Source organism: Ascaphus truei, chromosome 4 (genome assembly GCF_040206685.1).
Source record: "Ascaphus truei isolate aAscTru1 chromosome 4, aAscTru1.hap1, whole genome shotgun sequence".
NCBI classification, from domain to species: domain Eukaryota; kingdom Metazoa; phylum Chordata; class Amphibia; order Anura; family Ascaphidae; genus Ascaphus; species Ascaphus truei.
This window is the reverse complement of record NC_134486.1, coordinates 65,385,094-65,412,114: the sequence shown is the minus strand read 5'-3', so window position 1 is coordinate 65,412,114 and position 27,021 is coordinate 65,385,094. Positions and strand designations below refer to the sequence as shown.

At 43.0% G+C, this 27,021-nt stretch overlaps 1 protein-coding gene across 1 annotated transcript in view; it reads right to left on the bottom strand.

The window, feature by feature from the left end:
- Positions 1 to 1,503: 1,503 nt before the first annotated feature.
- The window catches only part of CHAC2 (ChaC glutathione specific gamma-glutamylcyclotransferase 2), a 62,326-nt gene continuing 36,808 nt past the window's right edge, over positions 1,504 to 27,021 (bottom strand). The window contains exon 3 of the mRNA XM_075595929.1: positions 1,504 to 3,219. Within this exon, the coding sequence (XP_075452044.1) occupies positions 2,836 to 3,219 (384 nt within the window). The 3' untranslated portion in view covers positions 1,504 to 2,835. The remainder of the gene's footprint in view (positions 3,220 to 27,021) is intronic.

Sequence of the window (27,021 nt, the reverse complement as noted above, 5' to 3'; positions counted from 1 at the left end):
AACCAATGTTGTGCTTGGTTTTGGAATTAATAGTATAGAGTTTCACAGTATGACTAATCCCTCCACACGTTCGTACTTTATATGCATAACTGTAAACAATCGACCACTGTAATGTTGTGACTTCACTTTCTTCCCTACACATTCTTATGAGAATGCACATTTTATTCAAGTTTACAGACAAAGAAATATGTTTTCATTTACAGACAAAAACAATTAGAAATGAAATCCCAAGTACAGTATCTGAGATGCACTTCACTACCATGCCCTTAGACAAACCAGAAGGAAATGCTGGTCATCTGTTTGAAAATACATTACATAATTGTATCATGTCTGTAGATCTGGAAGCTAGAAACCATTGTGTTCATAGTATTGAACAGACTGAACGTAGACAACTTGAATACAGAAGCTTATTTTCCCCTTACAAGGAAAAAATGGTCTGTATCAGATCTAGGGCCCCGTTTACAGTAAAAAAAAAGGGGGGGGGGGTCCCACTTTCAGACCCATTTTACAAAGATCTGTATTACCATGCAAAGTCTCTGGTTGGATGACATTTGTTATAAAATAATTTTTTGCTGCTTGTTCCGTTATCATCCATCACATTTTTTCTTTCAATTACAAAGCAAATATTCCCAAGTTATTTCATTTATTATGACCCTTGTAAATCAACCTTTAGTAACAATAACTAACTATAGACTTGTCTTTTTTTATTTTATTTTTTAACTAGTTGTTGAAAAGTTTGGTGAATATCAATGTTTAGAGGAGAAATTCTAATCACCTTGGGAATATACAACAAAAAACAGACAAAGATGCCCAAAGCTCCTTCCAATGTGACTAAAATACACAGTGCAATACCTATATATTCTCTTGAAAAAAGGGTCATTTAGTTTAACCCTTTGGCCAAAGCGTCTTAAGCCTGCTGCCACTTTCAAGGCATGACTGTAGCAGATCCTAACACTCCCTGGGTTAAAATTATTATTAACCTGTATAATTACAGTTAGAATGATCACATTGGATCTGTCGTAACCTGGCAAAATGAAACTGACCTGCCAACTTGGAAAGTGGGGAGGCGCAAGCTTAAACCTTGGGGGGGAGGGGCCACTACCTTCCCAAAAGCAGCTGAGACCAGCTGCACACAGTTAATAAACACACAGATACCCAACAAGCTCTGAGAAACCCCTAACATTACCACATAATCTATATGTATGCAAGTGTCTGTTTTTTGTTGTATACATTTAGCCACGCCCACCAGCACTCCTTTTGACACTTTTATACATATATATATATTATGTGTTAATGTTAGGGGTTTCTCAGAGCTTGTTGGATATCTGTGTGTTTATTAACTGTGTGCAGCTGGTCTCAAGCTGCTTTTGGGAGGGTAGTGGCCCCTCCCCACTTTCCAAGCTGGCAGGTCAGTTTCATTTTCCCAGGTTAAGACAGATCCAATGTGATCATTCTTCCTGTAATTATACAGGTTAATAAGAATTTTAACCCAGGGAGTGTTAGGATCTGCTACGGTCATGCCTTGAAAGTGGCAGCAGGCTTAAGACGCTTTGGCCAAAGGGTTAAACTAAATAACCCCTTTTTCAAGAGAATATATAGGTATTGCACTGTGTATTTTTGTCACATTGGAAGGAGCTTTGGGCATCTTTGACTGTTTTTTGTTGTATACATTTAGCCACGCCCACTAGCACTCCTTTTGACACACACAATGTGGTAATGTTAGGGGTTTATCAGAGCTTGTTGGGCATCTGTGTGTTTATCACCTTGGGAATATTGAATAAATCTCAGGTGTGGTGCAACAGACCTGTAATTTGATCTCTTGTTTTAGACTGATCGCTTACATTATTTCCATTTATATCTAAACACTTATCTTTGTATTGATTGCTATTGCACATTTCTATTTAATACAGTACAGAATTAGTACAATTCCAATAGTGTCAAGGGGATCAGAGTATAGCATTCAGTATAGCACAGCATTAACCAGGGATGGAGGTGTGAATGTATACAAAATATATTCACATATCTATCAGTCACAATGCCATTCTAAATCACAATAAATTAACAGATTTTTGTTTTGTTTTAAACACTCATTAATTAGCAACCGTGTTCTAAATATAACTGGCATAAATGGCAACTGTATTTCTTCATTTTTGGAATTAAGAAACTTAATGTACTGTAATACGAATGCCATACTTGTATGACAAGTAAATGGCTTATGCATTAATTTTAGCATTTAAATACATGGAGCTCAAAATAAAGGTATTTTATTATCACCAGAAGATTTTGGGCCTTATGCTGGGCTTGAATGTGGCCAATCACCGTGTGATTGACTTGAATGGGATTGTTCAGCTGATTTGGTGTAATTGGCCACACCTACATTACAAGATCAATGTAATTCTGAATTGTAATGGCTAAACATCTCATACAGCTGTGAATGGAAACACTGATTTTAATGAATTATGTTCATAATTGTTAACAAAATATGTCTTAGCTAGAGTAAACCCAATAACATTAGTCACTGTACATAATACAAGGTTAAACAGCATTATGATTTGAGCTATGGATGCAAAATATGACTGTTGTGTAATTACTTGGATTTAGTCTTGCTTTCTAAGCAAACATGGTAATGACCAAGTATTTGACCCGTTAATATGCAACTGCTGATAATTACAGCAGCTTAAAATTCACTGTGATAAAAGCATTTCAGTTTTGCATATAAAATAAATTAAATATTTTAATCCCCTATGAAGCATAAATAAAACCTAGACTTCTTGTGCAAATGATCATTTTTCTGGTGAAAGTTTGCCGTGACATCCTCAAAGACATCACAGCACTTCATATAAACTTTATGTTTTGGTGTCTTTCCAAAAGGTCTTTAACTAGTTTCTCCAAGGAGAAAAGATGCTCATCTGCATCTTCTGGTACAAGATTTCTTAGCGAATTTGCAAGTTCAAATAGGTATTCTGTATTTTTTCCACTAGGACCAACTGCATTAAAAATCTGTTCTGCAATGTCTTCTAAAGGCGCGGGGCCGAGGTAGTTCGGATTATCGCATGTTCCAATATACAATAGTACATTAAATGGTTTTATTGAAGGGTCTTTTGGATAAAAGACAACAGTTGTAGTGCGGTAGCCTCCTTTTTCTCTGAAGTCAAGGTACGCTTTTACTTCATCCTCCTTTCCTTCGGGCAATCTGTAAGCAACACCCCACACAGCGCCCTGTTGAGAAATAAACGGACGATTATACATGCTGCAAGTTTTGGAAATTACGCTGCTACTGGAGCGCAAACATTTTGAACACGTCATTACTATAATTAGGCTGGATTCTAATAAATAAAGGCTTGATAAGAGAATTTGTAAGGATGGCTCTACAATGTTTATTTTCTGGTCTTCTCGTGCACCACCCCTACTGCTTTCAACATAATGGCCATGTCACCATGTGGTTCACAAGCACTGTTGTACTCTGGTGTACACGAATAATACATTTTGAGTTAATTCTCTATTAGACTCCTTTAGATGTGACAAACTATAACTTACATAGTAGATGAGGTTAAAAAAAGACATACGTCCATCAAGTTCAATTTATGCTATATTTAGAACTTGAATTTGTGATCCTCAACTGTTCAATTCCAAACCACAAATTTGTACTACTGTCCTGGTATATGCTTTTTCTTACAACACTACCTAAAAGGACTTCTAATTTAAACATGTTTTGTTACTTGTAATTATTCATTTGTATGGAGTGGGTGGGGAAGGGGTAATGGTGTTAAAATTCCTGTTAAAAATAAACAAAAAAACACCCCAATATGGTTGGAATTAAAATAGCCAAAACATTGCAGTTTTGATGAAATCTGAAATCCACCACAAATGTGTTTAAAGCAGCAAAACGTGAAATATTTTTTTTATCTCTAGTATTAGATAGCAACTTTTAAAAATGTATTATTCAACTCAACGCGATTTTTAATGATTTTTAACGCATTCTTTGATTTCTATAACAGGGTTTAGCCCACCTCCCAAGCAGTGCAAGATCTTTTCAATACTTTCCTGTTTCTGATCATTTATTGCCAATATTCACAGAAGTTTAAGCGGTAAACTGTAACAGATAATGTAACTGTAGTAATACAAGGATACATTGTAACTGCTGAGTTACACTGACTGAAAGACTCATTGAAACGGAAAGGCGGCCATTATGTTAGGCACACAATCAGGATTTTTACAGCTTTAGAACAGGAGCCAGCTGAGGTAAGAATATATAAATATACTTTGCCACATGCTTTACATATAAAAACAAAACAAAAAAAGAATAAAAGGGGAAAAGGGGGGGGGGGGGGGAGAATGTACTGTAGTATTGCTGCTTTAAGTTGATATGCAGACATAAATGATTATATGTGAAAAACCAGGACATGAAATAGTTTGCTGTGGGAAACCGTCTCCTGCAGTAACAATTGAGGATTAAATCTGACAAAACAAGTACACAGAAAACACACTGAACAGAACCAGCATAATGGTGTTATAAGTACAACAGTAATGAACTGTGAAGCACACTTACCAGAAAGTGTCAGAACAACCAATTGGAGGGGGAAAAAAAACTTGAATTGCATTTTGATGGGTTTACCAACTACAAAACAGTTCATGATTTTACATGCTATCGGCTATTATTCAGGAAATTAAATTCTGAACAGGAGCTTGGATTAGATTGGTGTGATCTGTACATTTTTATAAACTGTACAATTGTTCAGCAAATGTGTTACTCTGTATAAAATCCTTCCTGTAGCAACAGAACAAATGCTTTGCCAGTTGATCAGTTAACAGCCATTCCCAAACTACAATAACTCTCAGCGCTAGGACCAAGATAAATTCATACAACAGGTTAGTATAAACATTATTACAACAGCAAATAAGGAAATCACAATCAGTGGTGAGCTCCATTTTAAACATATAATATATTCGTGCATTCTAAGCGCTCATGATAAAGCCATGCAAGGGTTATAGGGAGTGAGGGTATATGGAAAAATGGGTGCTCCAGAGATGGTGGAACTTCAAGTATAAGTGTCCAAAATAATTACGCAGGACTGACGGGCAGAATGAGTGACGGAGTGGGTATCAAGACTGTGATATGTGAGTCACTAAAACACTCGTCTCCTGAAGGTAACAAATAGGTGAGCTAAAAAACACCGTAAAGTAACCTCATTGGAGACCTCACGGTGTAATAAATAGTACTCATCTATAAAGATCACAATGAATAATACAATAAATCTTACCCACTCCGTCTGTCCTTGGAAGTCCTGCTTGATATTTCCAGATGGCGTGCAATCTGCATGAAGTAGTCCAGTGAGAGAAGCAAAAGGCAAAAACAGAGCACTGCCAGGGAGTCAGGTGGTAGAAAAATATAAAAATCTATTTATTCAGTAACACTCAACAAACATAACCCCTACAGGGTGAAACAAAAACTCCTACGCGTTTCGGACCATAGGGGTCCTTTATCAAGGAGTATAAGGGGTAGGGGCAAGGGATACCTTTATATACACCATCTAATAACACCTAACCAATTACAACATTCAAAATTCGCGCCAAAAACGGCCGTGCGCCGGTCTGATGTCATGCGTGTCAGCCCTGCGTGTACGTCCATGAAAAAATGGATCGCGCATGCTCGGGCAGTACCTCCTCGCAGACGCCAGATCGCACTCTGAAAACCGTCCCAATAGGCATGGTGACGACTGGGTGGTGGGAGGAGGGAGTCTCCACCCCTAGGTGAGGGCCCAGGTACGCCGATACGGCTAGGTGACAGCACAACAGCCTGTCAGAGACCAGGCTGCCGTGCTCATCTCACCAGCCAAAACGGCAGAAGAAACAAAGGAACCCACTCCACCACGGGGCGCACAACACAAAACCACATTTGGATCTCAATAGAAGAGATCCAAAGATTGAGATCCAAATGTGGTTTTGTGTTGTGCGCCCCGTGGTGGAGTGGGTTCCTTTGTTTCTTCTGCCGTTTTGGCTGGTGAGATGAGCACGGCAGCCTGGTCTCTGACAGGCTGTTGTGCTATCACCTAGCCATATCGGCGTACCTGGGCCCTCACCTAGGGGTGGAGACTCCCTCCTCCCACCACCCAGTCGTCACCATGCCTATTGGGACGGTTTTCAGAGCGCGATCTGGCGTCTGCGAGGAGGTACTGCCCGAGCCATTTTTTCATGGACGTACACGCAGGGCTGACACGCATGACGTCAGACCGGCGCACGGCCGTTTTTGGCGCAAATTTTGAATGTTGTAATTGGTTAGGTGTTATTAGATGGTGTATATAAAGGTATCCCTTGCCCCTACCCTTTATACTCCTTGATAAAGGACCCCTATGGTCCGAAACGCGTAGGAGTTTTTGTTTCACCCTGTAAGGGTTATGTTTGTTGAGTGTTACTGAATAAATAGATTTTTATATTTTTCTACCACCTGACTCCCTGGCAATGCTCTGTTTTTGCCTTTTGCTTCTCTTATAGGGAGTGAGCACTACAGCAAATAACGGGTTAACCTTTTCAAGAGAACTCTTATTTTCTGTTTATGGGTTTATCATGGGTCCATAAATTGGTTGGTAACAAAACCATTATGGAAAACCATGCTTATATTATACTGAGGTAACTGTTTACAGAAACAACCAGATATGTTCTATACGGCGGGGCAAGCTTCAGAAGATGTCAAATTCCTGAGAAGTTCCCTGACAGACCCAAAAGGTGTCAGAGGGCACTCTTCACTATCATTACAGATTAACATTATGGAAGATAATTCATCTTTAATTCTTATGACTTGGGTACTTACAAGCAAAGTTAGGTCTAAATTCACGTAAAGGTATCTTTAGTTGTTTATTCTTAGACCGCGATCTGGTTGAGGGTGGAACTGGAATATGTATATTCACTTTCACTCTTTATGAATGAGAGAGGACCGAACATAGTGCAGACTATAAAACTTTATGATGGTAAGTATAGGATGGTGTACACTCACATGGTTAAAATAGGATACAGGTAACTTGACCTACGCGATTGACACCGGCTGCTGGAACTTGGAGCAGTGTTTATCCTCCTCAGTATGGTCTTCCCGCTACACGCACACCTCGCGGCTCCAGGGCTCCGGATGTTTAGCGTCTGCGCATCCAAGGGGTTTCCGGTGAACAGCGTAATACTGTTTATTAAATGTACTGATGTCAAATTTCTTTTATACCATCATTCTAAATATTTTTAAATTTCTTATTGTGTTAAAGTACTATTGTTATTAAATGAATTTTTTGGGCCACCACATATGTATTTGTGGAGGTATTAGATTGCATCCTCTAAACGACGTCTTGTATAAACCTGCATTATACGAATGTATAACGACCTTTAACAATCACCTAATCAGTATAAGGTGAACAATGTCATTTCAGACCAATCCCTAGTCAGCTTAGGGTATATAGTTCTGTCTAACTGCTGATGCCAACATTGCTGATGAAACCAGCTGTGGTGAAAAGCGTAGAGTGACACTTCACGCTGTCCACCGGAAACCCCTTGGATCCGCAGACGCTAAACATCCGGAGCCCTGTAGACGGAGCCGCGAGGTGTGCGTGTAGCGGGAAGACCATACTGAGGAGGATAAACACTGCTCCAAGTTCCAGCAGCCGGTGTCGATCGCGTAGATCAAGTTGCCTGTATCCTATTTTAACCATGTGAATTTATACCATGTGAGTGTACACCATCCTATACTTACCATCATAAAGTTTTATAGTCTGCACTATGTTCGGTCCTCTCTCATTCATAAAGGGTGAAAGTGAATATACATATTCCAGTTCCACCCTCAACCAGATTGCGGTCTAAGAATAACCAACTAAAGATACCTTTACGTCAGGCCTGCACAACATACGGCCCGCCAGGGGCACCCCGTGTGGCCCGCGACGGCCGCCCTTCAACCTCCCCCCTAACCCTCCTTCCCTGGTAAGATAAGCAGGCTCGCGCGGCCGCATGCTGTGTAGAACGGCCCTCTAGTAGGAGCGCGCTCCAGCAACCTATGAATGAGTGCGCTTTCCCCTGATCCCCTTAACCCCCCCTTCCCTGCTCCAGCAGGGGGACGCGCTCCAGCAGTGTAGCGCGACCCGGAACTTCTGGGTCTGCTGCTAGAGCGCGCTTCACCCTGCCACCAGCAAACATTCATTTTAGTTGCCGCCGCCGCCATCCACCACCAACACCACCTCCTCTTCTGTGGCTGTTGCCGCCGCCAACATCATCAGGTAGGCATGGGGGAGGGGGTCATTCATTCATGCGGGGGGCCATTCATTCATGAGGGGGGCTGCTGAAATGACGGGGGTGGGGGCATGCTGACTTAGGGGGTGGGCTGCTGACTTGGGATGGGCCCGGGGGGGCTGCTGAAATGAAATGGGCTGGGGGGGGGGGGGGATGCTGAAATGACTTGGGGGGGGGGGGCTGCTGAAAAGAAATTAGACTACATTGTGAACATATTAATTACTATCATTATCAATGACTTTCCTTTTCCTATTCCTATTTCACACAACTACAGCTGCAATGAGTGACAATCTCAAAAAACAGGGGGATCCTCCGGCGCGTGATTCCACTTGTGACTCTGGGACACATGTAATATAAATGGAGAGAGGGACCACAATCAGGAGTAGTTAGAGTACAATAACAAATGTATAGGTTTCTATTATAAACACACTTACACAGGGATAATGAATCTTCCGTGGGGATAAGGAGGACCTCTTGGTGATACCTCAAATTTAGGAAAGAGAAGGGAACATAGTATAACACTGTTTTATTTAACAAACGATATTAAAAAGAGATTGGGAACTCACAAACGGCCAACAGATAATGGCATAGAGAGGTGGTGTCTCCAGATTCCACAGACCGTCTTCCAAAATCTTTGACTGTCGATGTGGATTCTGCTCCAGTTGGTTTGGTGGTGTTGCCGGAGGTTTGGTAAACAGCAGCGGTGGGTCTTCCGGTGCTCGTTCACAGACCGGATTTCCTCCCGTTTGTTACTCTCCTTGCCTCAGCTCCTGCCTTCCGCGCATGCGCTCCGGTCGCAGTGCTGACCAAACTGGAATTGAGCTCTTACTCTTCTGTACGGTGGCCTGTGTTGTCCAAAGTTCGTCAGACGCGTTTCGCAAATTAGCTTCCTCAGTGACGAACTGCGACCGGAGCGCATGCGCGGAAGGCGGGAGCTGAGGCAAGGAGAGTAACAAACGAGAGGAAATCCGGTCTGTGCACGAGCACCGGAAGACCCACCGCTGCTGTTTACCAAACCTCCGGCAAAAACACCAAACCAACTGGCGCAGAATCCACATCGACAGTCAAAGATTTTGGAAGACTGTCTGTGGAATCTGGAGACACCTCCTCTATGCCATTATCTGTTGGCCGTTTGTGAGTTCCCAATCTCTTTTTAATATCGTTTGTGAAATAAAACAGTGTTATACTATGTTCCCTTCTCTTTCTTAAATTTGAGGTATCACCAAGAGATCCTCCTTATCCCCACGGAAGATTCATTATCCCTATGCAAGTGTGTTTATAATAGAAACCTATACATTTGTTATTGTACTCTAAACTACTCCTGATTGTGGTCCCTCTCTTCATTTATATTACATGTGTCCCGGAGTCACAATTGGAATCACGCGCCGGAGGATCCCCCTGTTTTTTGAGACTGTTACATATAGAGGTTGGTGAATCACCTCTAAGAAACTCTGGCAGCAGGTTAACACTGTGTGGGACTGAAGTCTAGAAACTACTTAAATACGTTTGGCGCAATTATTTTCTTTTCTTTTAGCAATGAGTGACAAACATCGTAAATAAATGTGTTATTTAGAATAATAAATGCGGTTTTACCCGTGCGGCCCGACTCTGTTTTCCTTGTGAGGTGCAGGGGGGGAGAGTGATGGGAGATGCAGGGGGGATGTGTTTGATGTGGAGGGGGGTATAGTGTGGGGGAGGGGGAGAGATGGGGGTATGAGAGATAGATGGGTAGTATCGTAAAGGTTGATAGTGAGGGGTTCTGGGGGAGATATGAGGATGATGATGAGAGGTCCTGGAGGAGAGATGATTATTTTACCCGTGCGGCCCAAATTTTTTTTCCTTGGAGCAATTCGGCCTTCTCACTTTACGAGTTGTGCAGGCCTGCCTTTACGTGAATTTAGACCTACCTTTGCGCGCCACATTGCGATAACTATCCACCCACATGCAAGATAATTCATGTCTGGTACAACTCCTGAAGTGTAAAGCGTTAAATTAATCTTGGTGGTGTGCAGCGTAAACGGCATGAAATGTGACGTTTTGGGTTGCAAGTGCTCATTTTTCATGCCCTGCGAGGAGGTGGGTTCGACAACTAGAGAGCTTTTTGTTAAACGCACACGCGGGAACATGACCAATTGATATCGCCATAATTACAGGTGAACATTATGTGAGAGAATTCCTATCTGGTACAACCCATAATAATATCAGGTATAAATCTGTAATGGGAAAAAGTACACTATTGTAATGGTACAAAATGTGAAAAATATAAAAATGTAGAGAAACAATGAGTGACACACTTAATTGAAGATGTCACCTCTGTGAAAATAGTAACACTAGATGGTATTTCACCCTAAACACTCCAAGAGTTGTGATGGAAATAACCATAAACATACAAACACCACCACCTAGTAGTTAACCCTTTACAGTCTGGATCAGTAATCTAGGTGTAACCCAATCAATTAAGATGTGTCCTATTACACCCTAGTCCCCCTAGATTACACCGTGGCTGATAATAAAAAACACTCACATCAATGGAGTTAAAGATGAAAAAATTGCACCTCTACCGGATGGACAATTCGTAGCAATAATATGTGGAAAAGAAAAATGAAAACCTAGCACAGAACTGCTATATACCAAAATCAGGAACCGGTTAATCACAAGCCATCCTCAGCAGTCCCTGCGGCTCCAATACAGGAGTTCCAGGGTTGGCAGAGTTTCAGAGTTCCACCGCAAAAGGGTATAAATAGATAAGCTACTTAGGAATGCTTAACAGAAAGCAAACCTCACCCTACATGTTTCATGAGAGACGTCTCACTTCCTCAGGGGAGTACACCTCTGAGGAAGTGAGACATCTCACAAAACCATGTAGGGTGAGGTTTGCTACCAGAAAGTAATACCAGAGGAGGCTCCACACGTGGACCCATAGAGGCACGGATTCAAGCAGCCACAGAGGACAGAGACATCAAAGGGCCCCACAACCAGGCTAAAAGGGTTGAAAGGCTTACAAAGAACAAAGGAATTCGCGAGTTGTACTGTATTCCAAGTGTTTGTTTTTAAATGTTGGTTCATTATATTATGGTATATAGAATTTCTGTGCTAGGTTGTCATTTTTCTTTTCCACATATTGCTGAGAATTGTCCATTCGGTAGAAGTGCAATTTTTTCTCCATTGATTTGAGTGCTTTTTATGATCATCCACAGTGTAATCTAGGAGTACTAAGGTGTAATAGGATACATCTTAAATTGATGGGGTTACACCTAGATTACTGATCCAGGCTGTAAAGGGTTAACTGCTTGGTGGTGGTGTTTGTATGTTTAAGGTTATTTCCATCACAACTCTTGGAGTGTTTAGGGTGAAATAGCATCTAGTGTTACTATTTTCACAGAGGTGACATCTTCAATTAAGTGTGTCACTCATTGTTCCTCTACATTTTTATATTTGTCATGCATTGTATTGAGCGAGTGAAAGTTCCAGCGCCGAGGAGGACTCTATTTGCAAAGACTGTTTCTATGGGATTTGGATAATCCCCAGAGGACTCACGGCTGCAGGACTTTATGATCTAAGTGGATACTCAAACTTTTATTTTGATATATTACTTTATTTTATGTATATGTTACATTTAATGTATATGCAGCCCATATTCAAAGTGGCCCATTATAAGTGGCAGTACAACTGAACAACTCTACTGATCAACTGAAGTTTAAAAGGAAGGACCCCTTACCCTAACAAAAATCATCTTCTCTCCTCAGGTAATATCCCATATCTGAATCCTCTCTGCTTCAACTCTTTGCTGTGTGTATGTCAGTATATGCAACTGAAACAATCTTAGGTAATATCCCATATCTGAATCTGTCTGCTTCAACTCTTAATTGAATTAAGACTTGACACCTAGGCAGGGAACACCCTGTGTAGAAAACCATCTGTTTGAATGTGCCTCAGATGTGCTAATTAAGCAGACAGAACCACACTGTCAGGTGACTGTTTAGGCCTATATAACCCCAGATAGAACAGCCTTATGCTGCCTGCAGCCCATATTCAAAGTGGCCCATTATAAGTGGCAGGACAACTGAACAACTGAAGTTTAAAAGGAAGTTCAGAAGAAATGAACACCCCAACTGGCCCTGATTCCTGCATTTGAACTACGCTGGAAAGGAGACAATAATCTATACCAGACTGCATAATTACTGCTGTGATGCTGCCTTTACCATTTATATTTGCTGTGACTTCACTTCTCAAAATATGCACTTCTTTTTACCAGCCTCAGTATGTCTCTAACTCTATTCATATATCTCCATCTCTCCTTCCTTCACCACTTCTCTGTTCACATGAACTCCTTTCTTACCTGCGCCCTCTGACACCACACAGCTATATCCCCTGCACTAAAACACACCCCTATAAATCATCCTCACATATCCTCTTTCTATCCATGCTTCTCCTCCTTGCTTCTGGGGATATCTCTCCCAATCCTGGTCCCTGCTTTATTCCTACATGCGCTCGTCCTCGCCTGCCAATTGCAACCTCTACTCCTTCTGGTGTCAACCCCTCCAACCTTATACCCATCCTTTGCCACCCTCCCTCCTCTCTCCCTTTCTCCTGTGCCCTTTGGAATGCTCGCTCCCTTTCTAACAAGTTCCTCTCTGTCCATGACTTCTTTCTCTCTCACTCTCTGCTCCTATTTGATATAACTGAGACCTGGCTCACTCAGACTGACACTGCTCTGGAAGCTGCCCTCTCCTATGGTGGCCTTTCCTTCTCCCACACTCCGCGCACTGATGGCAGGGGTGGAGGCGTGGGGCTCCTGCTCTCCCCCTCTGCCGTTACCGAACCCTTCCTATTCCTCCATCTCTTGCTTTTCCCTCCTTTGAGGCTCACTGTCCAGATCTTCTCTCCTCTCCCTGTCCATGTGGCGGTCATCTATCGCCAACCTACTTCTACTCATCCCCCTTCTTCCTTTCTCTCTCACTTTGAATCCTGGCTCTCTTTCTTTCTCTCCTCAGACTCCCCTGTTCTTCTCCTTGGGGACTTCAATTGCCACATTGATGACCCCTCTCTCCCTTGGGCTTCCCGCTTTCTTTCTCTAACCTCTTCTTTTGGCCTTCAACAATGGACTGCAGCCAGCACCCACAAGGATCGTCACTACTTAGACCTGGTTTTCACTAAAAACTTCTCTCTCTCTGATGTCTCCATTTCCTCTCTCTGACCATCTCATCTCATTCTCTCTATCTTGCTTCTCCCCTTCTCCACCTCCATCTACCCCCCGGTTCTGCAGAAACCTGCGCTCTATTCACTTACCTGACTTTGAGTCCACTTTACGCTCCTCCCTCTCCTCTCTCAGCTCAGATACAGACCCTGACAACCTGGTCAGGAACTACAACTCTGTCTTGTCCTCGTCTCTTGATCTACATGCCCCGCTTTCTCTTTGCCGCCCTCGCCCTTCTAACCCTAGACCCTGGCTAAATTCCCACACACGCATGCTGCGTTCCTCTGAACGCCTCTGGAGAAAGTCTCACACTCTCGCAGACTTCCTTCACTACAAATTTATGCTATCCTGTTTCAACTCTGCCCTCTCGCAAGCTAAACAAGCCTACTTTTCTTCACTAATAAACATGCACAAGTCTAACCCACGCCGACTGTTCTCTGTCTTTGATACCCTACTCAAACCACCCTCAGCTGCCTCTCCTTCCTCCATCTCCGCTCAGGACTTTGCCGACTATTTTAAGGAAAAGGTGGAATCCATACGGCAGAACATCCCCTCTGTTTCTTCCTCCCATCCTACACCTCTTCCTAACTCTCCTCCTGCCTTCCTTGACTCTTTCCACTGTCTCAGAGGATGTGTCACTGTTAATCGCATCTTCTCCCTCTACCACTTGCCCTCTTGACCCCATTCCCTCCCATCTCCTAAAACCTCTTGCTCCTACTATAATCCCTACGCTCACACACATTTTTAACTCCTCCCTCTGCTCTGGAACCTTTCCATCCTCCTTCAAACATGCAACAGTCATACCATTACTCAAAAACAGCAAGCTTGACCCTACCTGTCTTTCTAACTATCGACCTGTCTCCCTCCTGCCTTTTGCCTCTAAACTCCTTGAACGTCTTGTATTCTCTCGCTTGCTCCATTTTCTCAACACCTATTCTCTCCTAGACCCTCTACAATCTGGCTTCCGCACTGCTCACTCCACGGAAACAGCCCTCACTAAAATAACTGACGACCTCCATGCTGCCAAAGACAGAGGTCATTACACTCTGCTCATATTACTCGACCTCTCTGCAGCATTTGACACAGTGGACCACCCTCTTCTCCTCCACATTCGCCATACTCTTGGTATTCGGAACAAAGCTCTATCCTGGATCTCATCCTACCTCTCCCATCGTACTTTCAGTGTCTCTTCTGCTAATACCGCCTCCTCCTCTATTGATCTCTCTGTGGGGGTACCCCAGGGCTCTGTCCTGGGACCTCTTCTCTTTTCTCTGTACACACTCTCTCTAGGTGACCTAATAACATCTTTTGGGTTTAATTATCACCTCTATGCCGACGACACACATATACTTTTCAACACCCGACCTTACACCTGCTGTACAAACCAAAGTTTCTGAATGTCTCTCTGCTATATCATCCTGGATGGCCCTCCACCGCCTTAAACTAAACATGGCTGAAACAGAGCTCCTCATACTTCCTCCCAAACCTGTCCCTAATACCTCCTTCCACATTACTGTTGGAACTACGATCATTCACCCAGTAGCCCAAGCACGCTGCCTAGGTGTCACGCTCGACTCCTCTCTCACATTTGCCCCTCACATTCAAAACATTTCTAAAACCTGTCGCTTTTTCCTCCGCAATATAACAAAGATACGCCCTTTCCTCTGTTGCTCGACTGCTAAAACCCTGACTCAGGCCCTTATTCTCTCCAGTCTTGATTACTGTAACCTCCTGCTGTCCGGCCTTCCTGCCTCTCACCTGTCTCCCCTACAAATCGATCCTAAATGCTGCTGCCAGAATCACCCTACTCTTTCCTAGATCTGTCTTAGCATCTCCCCTCCTGAAATCCCTCTCCTGGCTTCCGATCAAATCCCGCATCTCACACTCCATTCTTCTCGTCACTTTTAAAGCTTTACACTCTTCTGCCCCTCGTTACATCTCAGCTCTAATTTCTCGTTATGCAGCATCCAGACTCTAGCGTTCTTCTCAAGGATGTCTTCTTTCTACCCCCTTTGTATCTAAAGCTCTCTCCCGCCTTAAACCTTTTTCACTGACTGCCCCACACCTCTGGAATGCCCTTCCCCTCAGTACCCGACTAGCACCCTCTCTATACACCTTTAAGGCCCACTTGCTTAAAGAAGCATATGAATAGCACTGTGGATATTCTGAACACATGATACATATACCTTGGCCCCCTGCAGACGCACTTATCAGAACTCCCTCCTACTGTCTCTGTACGTTCTCCCTACCTAACAATTAGACTGTAAGCTCCTCGGGGCAGGGACTCCTCTTCCTTAATGTTACTTTTATGTCTAAAGCACTTATTCCCATGATCTGTTATTTATATTATCTGTTATTTATTTGATTACCATGTGTATTACTACTGTGAAGCGCTATGTACACTAATGGCGCTATATAAATAAAGACATACAATACAATACATTAGACTGTTTGTAAACATTTTTTATATTTAATTTGTTTGGGGTATAGTTGTGTAATTGCCAGCTGGTATAAAATGTGAGAAGATATCAGTGTTGCAAATATCAGCAGGACAGAAGACACCAGGGCACACCAAATTACCACCAAGTTACTTTATTTATTCTAAAATCGTCTGTTTTCAATACTATGCTTCTCTTTGGTTGAGCACGTAACGGAAGGATCACTTTTATCTAGCACGGGAATGGGTAAGAAGGGGGGGGGGGGGTTACCCCGTAATGTGTCTGCCCTTTTTCTGTGATTCGGAATTTCTTTATAGGAAAGTGCTCCAACAGTATTTATATTTTGTATATGATGTTGACCATTTAATGCACATCATGCACCTTTACAAATCATGCAGACACTGGGCATTTTTCAATTTTTGTCTATCAAACAGATAAGCATTTGCTTTCTTATAAACAGACAAGGTATCCATCTACAGGGCAACAAGTGAGATATGTCAGCTCGCAAAGATTATAAGATTTGGCATCTTTGATATCAATTGGTCTGTGTAATTCACGGAGCATGTGTACATACAAAAACAAAGTATCTAAATTACTTTCAATACTCCAGTAAAAAAAAAAATATATATATATTTTTCAGTAATTGTCTCCATTACTTAATTTACGCTGATGAAGTGAGTGTGGGGAACTCTTTTGTATATATAGTATTGGATTAAGGAACGGAGGGACCACTTTGTGTTACTATCACACCAACCTTGTATTTTTTCTTATTGTTCTCTATATTGGATCAAGTAGTGCAGTCCGCTACACTTGTTACAACTCATAATATTAGGTATAAATCTCAACATGATTGTATATGGTATACAATGTGAGAAGATATCAGTGTTGCAAATATCAGATCATTCGTTTCCCTCTCAAAGTTAAAAGTGGGACTGTCACTGGTGATATCTATGTATTTGTCATTCCCTGACAATAGGATGTGGGTATCATTAATCTGGTGGTTACAGGAAGATTATTATTGGTCATTTTATACTGTGATTAAATTGAAATTAAATAATCCCTGTTATCAGAGAAGCCAGACCTAAAAGTGTCACAGGAACGAGAGTGATAAATGGGAGATAAAAGACACACACAAAGGCGGGTTAAGGCATCCGTTTGTCACAGATACAAGGCTTGGAGTTAAAAGTGTGGCTTCTGAATATATAGGCAGATTCACCTAGCAGTGTGTACCTGATAACACGTGGATTCAGAGGCGTAGCTGTAGCCCGTGCTCTTGGGGAGCCCGCTCTCTCTCCCTGTCGACGACTCATCTCTCCAGATAGACAGACGGGGGGAGATGGTATGTGGCAGCGGCGGGCCCCCGGCGTTAAACAGAGGATAAGCCGGCAGAGGAATTAGCAGTTGTTACAGAGGCAGAGGAGGACGGTTGGGGAGGAGTCCGCTCTAGCGGTCAGACACCCAGAAATCTCTTACTTCTGGTGTCTGCTGCTAGAGCGTGCTCCTCCCCAGCCGTCCTGCTCTGCCTCTAACAACTGCCAATTCCTCTGCCGGCTTATCCTCTTGAACACCAGAGGCCCGCCGCCGCATACCATCTCCCCCCCCGCCTTTCTCTATTACCACCCACAGGTAGGTATGGAGGAGGGAGAGAGCTGCTGATGGTGATAAGGGAGAGAGCTGATGATGGGAAGAGAGATGACACAGGGGAGAGCTGATGAGAGAGAGGGTATCGGTGGGGAAATATTGCAGTCAGTAGTATCTTATATTACTATGCGCATTTAGTGTGTATATTGAATTTTACACAACTTTGGAGAAAAAAAGTCCAATAGTATTTGAGAAAGAAAAGCTATTGAATCTCATTGTGGATGGGTGCAGAGAGGTTCCCACCCTCTACTTTACCCAGTGACAGATTTTCCATTAGGCCCGGGTGCCCAAATTTTGGGGCGGCAAAAATGTCCACCTCATATACACTTGCCGCGCTCTCTGCCTAATGGATCACATAAATTGACGTGTTTGCTGAGCGAAAAGTGCAGAAACTGAACTTCTGACTTAAAAATAAATGGTGAGTACAGGAGTAATCTATATTTTATATTTAATCTATATTTATAGATGTGCGGTATATTTAATTTTGAATCTATGGCATATGTTCACTTATAATGGGGCCCTGAAAAAAATGTTTGCTTGGGGGCCTGCGCATATCTAGCTACGCCACTGTGTGGATTTCATATTTTCTACTTCATATTCTCTTGAAGTATCTAATATTACTTGCTGGTTATTAGGTTCTGTTTTATTTATTTTTATTTTGTAAACAGTCTGCATCTATGTACTATATATTTTTGTAATTTTTTTTCTATAAAAAGCACTGTATGCTTTTTTAATATTGCATCTAAAATGTAATAAGCAGTGTTGGTTAGCTCTAATTGAACCGAGCAACTTTTGTAGAGATTGAGCGCTTTTTCGGACACGTTATGCCAAATTGGGTTTCTGTTTTAATTACATATTTTGCTAGTATAAGGGAGACACGACTCCTACAGTGTAAGCCCTTAAATTAATTCTGGTGGTGGCAGTGTAATTGGGGTGTACTGTGACAGTTTTGTAGTGGGACTTCTCATTTTGGTGTCCTATAGGGAGATGAGTGGGACATCTGGGAGCTGGTTGTAGTTAACCATGAACACACACCTTTAAATTAATAATTGAATTACATCTACAGATGGTTTTTATTTTGTTCAGACTTTAATTGGAATAAACTAATTACCAATACGGTACGTAATTAATGTTGGGATGCCAAAAGCCTAGTTTAGAAAGTTAATTGGATGTTTTCTCTCTCTTGTTCATTTCACCTCCTGACCTAGGTTTGATTCCCTAGCCTGGGCGACTCCAGCAGACTTCACTTTTATCCGAATTTCCAACTGTTTACAGATATTTATCAGACCGTGCAGAACGTTAGCTACCAATTACTGCTGTAATTCCCCCCATATATTGCTTTTTTTTTTACCCGAATCAAAAGACCCGCTGAAGCCTGGCCCCCTAATGTCCAGGGACCTGCTGGTTGCCAAGCACAAGACAAGGTTTTTTAATTTTCTAAAAGTGTATATAAAAACCCTACCACAACATGTCTGCCAGGGTATCCAAAAGAAAGAATCCATTGTGGTTTTCTATTGGCTGTGGGATCAAGTCACGGACGGCTTCACAGTTTTGTACCCAGAGGCACATATTTTTGCTGGGTACCAAATTAGGGTGTCTCAAGGAGCTTCTTACCCCTGGTCCCCACATGTCAGGAAAATACCCAGATCACGAATAGCAAGACAACGTTTTGTAGTATGGAAAAGAATAATTTAAAAATGTTTTATCGTTTCACAAACATGGCTGCTGGGATCACAGTGTGTGGTGGTTGCCCTGTTGCTGTGGAGACGCGGTACATCTCCGCAGCAGGTTGTGGGAGCGCTCAGCAGCAGGTGGCGGGGGTGGGGGCACACAGTAACGTGTGTGTGTCCACGTCCATCCAGTGGTGACTCCTCCTGGTGAAAGCTGGCAACACTGATGGCCTCTTCTGCCAGGAGTGATGTCACTTCCGTCACCACTGACTTCAATCTCAATCAACTGCATTTACGCCGCTAAAGAAGTTTCACTTCAAAAAGAATTAATCATCTGGATATGTATTAATACACCATAATATCAAGAGTTTACAGCTATATATGGAGTTGGAATACCATAGTTCATAGTCAATGAACAGCAACCACCGCAACACCTAAAAACATAGTTCCCTTGAAAAACGAATCTTTACAAGCGGGATTGCCATGGTCCACTGATTTTAAAGATAAAAATTAATTTGAAGTTACAGTATCAGCATCATTTTTTTAAATTAAATACAGGCCTCCACTTAAAGGGGCAACAATACTTTACAGTCCGTTTGAGACCTAAAATTAAATACAGTTATTTTTGTTACATAAGAGACAAAGTAAGTTCTAATAATAAATGGTTGGACTAAATGAACAAAGGTTATACACATTCGGTTTACAGATAATTCATGGACAGTCAGCGATGTGATTATGGGCATAAGTAACATGTACAGACAGGATTAATATTGTGTTAGAAGAGGTAGGATAGATCTTCAATGCGTTAGAAGAGGCCCTGCTTCAAGGAGCTTACAATCTAGTTTAATAAACAAAGACCATTCTATTACATTGCAGCAATCACAAAAAATCCCAAGATAATATTAGGAAATTGTGATAATATCTGGAAAGCATGAATATAACAGGGACTTATCCCTGTATGGATAAAGCTGCCTCAGAGCTCTGAATCCAGCATGGAGCTGGTTAATTGAAGCTACTCAATTAGCAAGTCTCCACGTGGACTAATGAGAGCTCTGTAAAAATCCTCATGTGTGGCACAGGAAGGAGATTTTTCCTCAGCACACAACAGTGCTGACATGAGGAGAGGGTCTTGAATGTACAGGAAGACTATTGACAGCACGACACAAGGGGACCAGACCTCTTTTCCTGGACGCAGAGAATCCAGGAACCTGCCAGAGGCTGGACCCTCAAGCACACCACTGACCTGAAGGGCCACTTGCTTTAAGGTACTGCTGAGACTTTGGGGTGTTAGGCTGGAAAGGGGCTTATCCTCCCAGTATTGTAAGAGAGGGACTGGGGGAAGTAAGTTAGCCCTTACACAGGGATAGGTGTTTGTTTTTGAATATTTTTGGTTGCTGTGCTGTTTAAAGAGACAGACTCAATAAAGCCATATGTTAATTTCACCCTAAACAGTCTCCATTTGCATACCTCTGCACACATCTCTTACAATGACAAATTAAAAAAAACAGCGAAAATTGAGAAAATTATTTTTAACATTTAAAATATTTTTTTTTTGGAAGGTACTGTATTTCGTTTTAACAGTTATACATGTAACCCTCTTAGGATTACTATGGCGTTACAGGGTTAACTATGTGGGCTCACACAGTAACGCCCCTTTGTCCCATCACATGGTACCAAGGGATTAAGCGGAAGCTAAACCCCACCCACTTCTGCCTGAAGATAGTGATGTAATCATATATATATCTATATCTATCTATCTATCTATCTATCTATATATATAGATATATAGTTACATTGTTACAGTTACATAAATAGATTAGGTTGAGAAAAAAAAAAAAAAACTAAAACAGACATACGTGCATTAAGTTCAACCTATGCTAAATTTAGACAACAGATACATTATCCTATATCTATACTTACTTATTGATCCAGAGGAAGGCAAATAAAAAACTCCAGTGTCATATCATCCAATGATATCTCATAAGCGGAAAAATAAATTCCTTCCTGACTCCAAGAATTGGCAAATGGATTACTCCATGGATCAACATCCTTCCCATGTTTACTTATTTGGTATATCCCTGTATATACACCTTTCCTTTCTAAAAAGATGCCCAACTTTTTTTGAACAAATCTATTGTATCTGCCATCACAGTCTCCATGGGTAATGAACTCCACATTTTAACTGCCTTCACTGTAAATAACCCTTTCCTTTGTTGCTGGTGAAATTTCCTTTCCTCCAACCTTAAGGTATGTCCCGAGTCCTTTGTACTGCCCTTGGGATGAATAGTTATTTTGAAAGCTCCTTGTACTGTCCCCGAATATATTTGTATATGGTTATTATATCCCCTCTTAGACGCCCCCCCTTTTTTTTACCAAACATTTTTATTGGGTAGATACACAGTTACATATATGCAATTGTCAATATTTACATCCCAATACATTACACCATTTTCAAGTTTTATGGAAGAGGGGCAAGGCAACTTGCCCAGAAAGAGCACTTCCCCAAGAGGGGGAAGCTTAGAAAAGTTCCAAAGTAGGGAGAAGGTAAGAGAGAACATGGAGGAGTAGAGGGGGAAAGGGAGTGTGTCCTCCACTGGGCGACCTGCGTCCCAGTTAATAGGGCTAGTAGTCCTTTATGGGGGGATTCCTGTTTTGACCAGGGGGGGGGAGGGTCCTTTCTTATAGTGTCAGCCACGGTTCCCACACCCTCTCAAATGGTTTAGTTTTTTGCTTTAGGTAGGCTGTGAGCTTTTCCATAAGCATCACTTCATTGATTCTTTTTTTTATCATTCCCTTAGTGGGGGGGGGGGGGCTACCTTCTTCCAGGAAGACGCTACTTCACATCTCGCCGCTGTGAGGATAAAGGAGATTAATTTCCTAGTTGGTCGACCAATTTCCTCAGTTGGTCTGGCCAGTAGCTCAATGGGTAACTCGAGGCCTGTGACCTCTTATTAAATTTTGGACCGTAGTCCAATATTTCTTAATTTCTGGGCATGTCCACCAAATGTGGGCCATGTCTCCCCTTTGACCACAGCCTCTCCAGCACAGATCCGATGCCAGAGGGTAGATTTGTTTTAATCTCACTGGCGTGATGTACCAATAGAATAGTATCTTATAAATATTTTCCTTTGTGGTGGTGCATATAGATGTCCCGGAGGCCGCTTCCCAAATTTCTTCCCAGTCCTCCTCCTCAATAGTTATATTCAGGTCAGCGGTCCATTTAAGGGTGGGGGAAGGTGCATGTTTGTGCCTGTCGGGGGAAGGCAAACATTTATCATATTTATAACAGTCTATCGCCTCAGGGGGGCTATATGGCCCGAGAACCAAAATCTACAGTGCTGGGGATTTTCCACTTTTCCTCCTTTGGGGTAACCTTGCCCCATATAACTTATATTCCAACTTATGCTAACAGAGCATGTATTCTTTTGATCGTCCACCAGATGGAGCTCGCCAATTTGCGGTTGTGCATGTGCTTTCGTCAAATACTTTGATTTCTCCGCGTTTTACGCCATAACATAGCAACATAGTGGGGTTATATGAACCTAAGGCATTAGTCAGCAATGCTGGAAACTTTCAACATTACCCCTTTGGGGTTACATGGCTAGGAAACATAGATCAGCAGTACTGAGAACTTTCAACATTCCCCCTATGGGGTGACAATATCACGTTGAGCTTACATTTCAACTTACACCCACAATGCATGTAATCTTTGGTTGTACACTTAAGCGTATGCATTCAACACAAACTTTGATATATGCACGTTTAACTCTTTAACTGGGTGCTTGGGGGGGACTAGTGGCGGGGGGGGGGGGGGGGGGTGGAGGCCGGGGGAGGGGATGGGGGGAAAGGAGAATGCATGCTTGTGAGAATTGGCATAGGTTAGTAAGCAGGTATCTTTCACTTAACATATTAGCTCCTCTCATCAGTGCTGGGGGGCAACACTTTCTGAGAACTGAAACCAGCGGTGTTGGGGGAATACCACGTTCCCCATCTGGGATTACATTTCGCATTGACAGCTAGTGTTTCCTACGTGATCCCCAGCCTTGATGGCCTTCAGTTTGCCTCGCATGTGGAGCTCCCCCAAATACACTTGTGCGTGTGTCTGTCCGTTTTTAACCACTTTGGGCCTAATGCCCGGCGCCTCTGATATGACGGGGGAGGGGAAGTGTAGGGGGGGAGTGTATGGGGTATCTGCGGTGCCATGCCCTCGCTGTTCGGGGGGCTTCCCCATCAAGCATCGGGTGGGAGAGAGGGGGGGGGGGTTCGATGGGAACAGAGAAAACCCTCCTGCCGCCCCCCCCAAACCCGCCACCGTCTCTCGATCGTCCGAGCTGGGCGGGTGCTGGTTCCGCTGCGGTTCGGGATCTAAGGTCTTCAAACGTGTCCCCAGCCGGTGAGCTGCTGGGCCAGGGTGGGAGGCCGGTAGCTGTGTTCGCCGTCCGGCGCGATGTCCTGTCGGGAAATTCCTCGGGTCATCCGGGAGATTGGGGGGGATCGCGCAGAGGTTCCGTCGCGGGACGTCAGTCCTCCGGGGAAGTCGCGCTGATGCTCAGTCCCCGGAATGGGGGTTGATCTCCGCAGCTCTCCAGTTCTAAGACCCCAGGGGTAAGTCCAGCAATTTATTTATTTTTCTCTCGTCGTCTTCTGCTGTATAGCCGCGATCCCCTCGGACGCTCGGGCGGGGCCATCCCTTTCTTCTTCTCGGTTCTGGTGTTGGGAGGCCAACATCCACGATGGGGGGGGGTTAGGCCTAGCGCTTGGGCGAACGGCAGCATGTCCTCGGGGTGCTTCATCGTGAAGAACCACCCCCCCTTGTGCACGATGAGCTTGAATGGAAAGCCCCAGCGGTATTTGACATCCTTCTCTCGCAGGAGGGAAGTGAGGGGCTTTAACTCTTTGCGCCGATTAACCGTCATTCGTGAGAGGTCGCTGTACAGTTGGATGGTGTCGCCTTGAAAGGTGAGGGGCTCTACCTCTCGGCTGGCCATTAGAATTCTTTCTTTGGCGGAGTAACTATGCAGCCGCACAATAATATCCCGTTTTCTTTTGGGGTCGTCTGACTTAGGCCCTAGTGCTCGGTGGGCCCTGTCGATTTCGAGGTCTTTTTCTGGTATGTCCTTACAAATCATTGTAAACAACTCCAGGAGGTAAGCCTTTATTTGTGTGGGGGACACTGTTTCGGGGACGTTTCTAATGCGAATGTTTTGTCGTCTATCCCGGTTTTCTTGCTCTTTTTGGTTCTCCTTTAGAGCCTCAATCTCCTCCTTCAGGCGGGCTATTTCCTCCTCTGCTGCCGTCTGTCGTTCCTGCGCCCCCTCGGCCTTGATTTAAATTGCAGATGTTCTGGCTGTTAGCGAGGAGATTTCCTCTCTGATATCTCGCACCGCTTCCTTTATGTCCGCCTTCAGGGATAGGTGCAGTTTGTCGTGCATCGAGGCTAAAAGTTCCTCCATATATTCCCTCGTTAAGGGCTCTCTTGCCTCAGAGCGTTCGTTCTCCTGGCTTCGGGCACCCGCGAAGGCCGGCGGGCCTCGTGCTCCGCCGCCATCTTGCTTTTTTGCCAGCTCCTCCGTTTTTTTCTGGGGTGGCGAAAAATAACTGGGTACCCCGTGAGGTTGTTGCTTCTTCCCCTTTGTGGACATTCTGGGGGTATTTGCCTCAACCCAGGAGCCGAAATAGGGGGGGGGGGGGGAAATCGCGTTTTTTGGTGTCCTTTTGAGTAGATTATGCAGTTGAGTCCACGGCGCTCCTCACTCACCCAAACATCCCTGTTGACGTCACCGGAAGCCTCCTTAGACGCCTCTTTTCTAATGTAAAAAAATCTAATTTAGCTAGCCTCTCCTCATAAGTTAGATTGTCCATACCCTTTATTAATTTGGTGGCTCTTCTCTGTACTCTCTCTAGTTCCATAATGTCTTTTATAAGGAGTGGTGCCCAAAATTGTACTCCATATTCAAGGTGTGGTCTTACTAATGCTTTATAGAGGGGTATAATTATGTTTACTTCCCTTCCACCCAATGCCCATTTAATTCAAGATACGATCTTGTTTGCCTTTGCAGCTACTGCATGACTTTGGGCAATATTGCTAAGCTTGCTGTCTACAAGCACTCCTAAATCCTTCTCCATCAAGGATTCCCCCAATTTATCCCCATTTAATTTATAAGTCGCCTGTTTATTCTTACTTCCCAAATGCATAACCTTACATTTATCTGTATTAAACCTCATCTGCCATTTATCTGCCCAAGTTTCCAGTCTCTCCAAGTCCTTCTGTAGAGAAATTACATCCTGCTCTGATTCTACTACCTTATACAATTCAGTATCATCAGCAAAGATGTGGACTTTGCTCTCGATCCAAACCTCAAGGTCATTAATAAACAAGTTAAAAAGCAGGGGTCCCAGTACCAATCCCTGAGGTACTACACTCACGACCTTAGCCCAACCTGAAAAAGTTCCATTTATGACAACCCTCTGTTGTCTATCCTTCAACCAGTTTTCAATCCAGGTGCATACATTATTACTGAATCCAATTTGCTTTATTTTGTACACCAACCTCGTGTGGAACCTTATCAAAAGCCTTTGCAAAATCTAAGTAGACCAAATCAACTGCATTAACCTGGTCTAAATTCCTACTTACCTCCTCAAAGAACCAAATAAGGTTAGTTTGGCATGATCTATCCTTCATAAATCCATGCTACCATTAGTAATAATTGTGTTTTTCATTAGGTATTTCTGAATATTGTCCTGTATTAAACCTTCAAGTAGTTTCTCCACTATTGAAGTCAGGCTTACAGGTCTGTAATTCCTCAGTGATCTAGCTCCCCTTTTAAATATAGGCACCACATCTGCTTTATGCCAATCTTGTGGAACTGAGCCTGTGGAAATGGAGTACTTGAATATTAAATGTAATGGTTTGTCTATTACTGAGCTTAACTCCTTGAGAACTCTTGGATGTATGCCATCGGGGCAGGTGCCTTATTTACTTAACATTTTTCAAGCCGCCTATGAACTTCCTCAGTTAACCAATTGTTCATTAATATGGAGGTTGTGGCTTCCTATTGCGGCACTACAATTGAAATGTATTCTTCCCTGGTAAACATAGAGGCAAATAATGTTTAATACCTCTGCTTTTTCTTTATCTCCAATAATCTGTCTGCCCATCTAGTAGTGAGTGAGTAGGTTCAGGAACATGATGAATCAGAGGTGGGACCTCACTGTGTGTAGTGTATAAAAGTGCAATGTATAGATAGAAAAACAGAAAAAGGGCAGCACAGTGCCAAAAAAGCAGGAGGCGGCTCACAGGTACAATAAAAAAAAGTTTATTCCATAAAGTTATCAAACATCACCCCCGGACAGCAACAAAATCACCACACCAATGCGTTTCGGGCCATATGCCCTTTATCAACCTTGTTAAAGAGCATATGGCCCGAAACGCGTTTGTGTGGTGCTTTTTGTTGCTGTCTGGGGGTGATGTTTGATACCTTTATAGAATAAACTTTTTTTTATTGTACCTGTGAGCCGCCTCCTGCTTTTTTGGCACTGCGCTGTCCTTTTTCTGTTTTTTCTGCTTTTTGTTCATCTTGCTGGTGGCTCAGCACACCGTTTAAGTAGGAACCGCAACAGGACCGCACTGGAGGATGAAGCTGAACAGCGAGTTACTTTTGTGGGTTCATGCTATTATTTAAATCAGTTTATGGGACAATCTATGTACTACACATATGTGCCAGTGGGCACTAGGTACTAGTCCCTGTTCCCTGCAAGGGATGCTGTATTAATGATTTGTCACAGTGCAGAGGTCCAGGTGGATACACATGTTTCT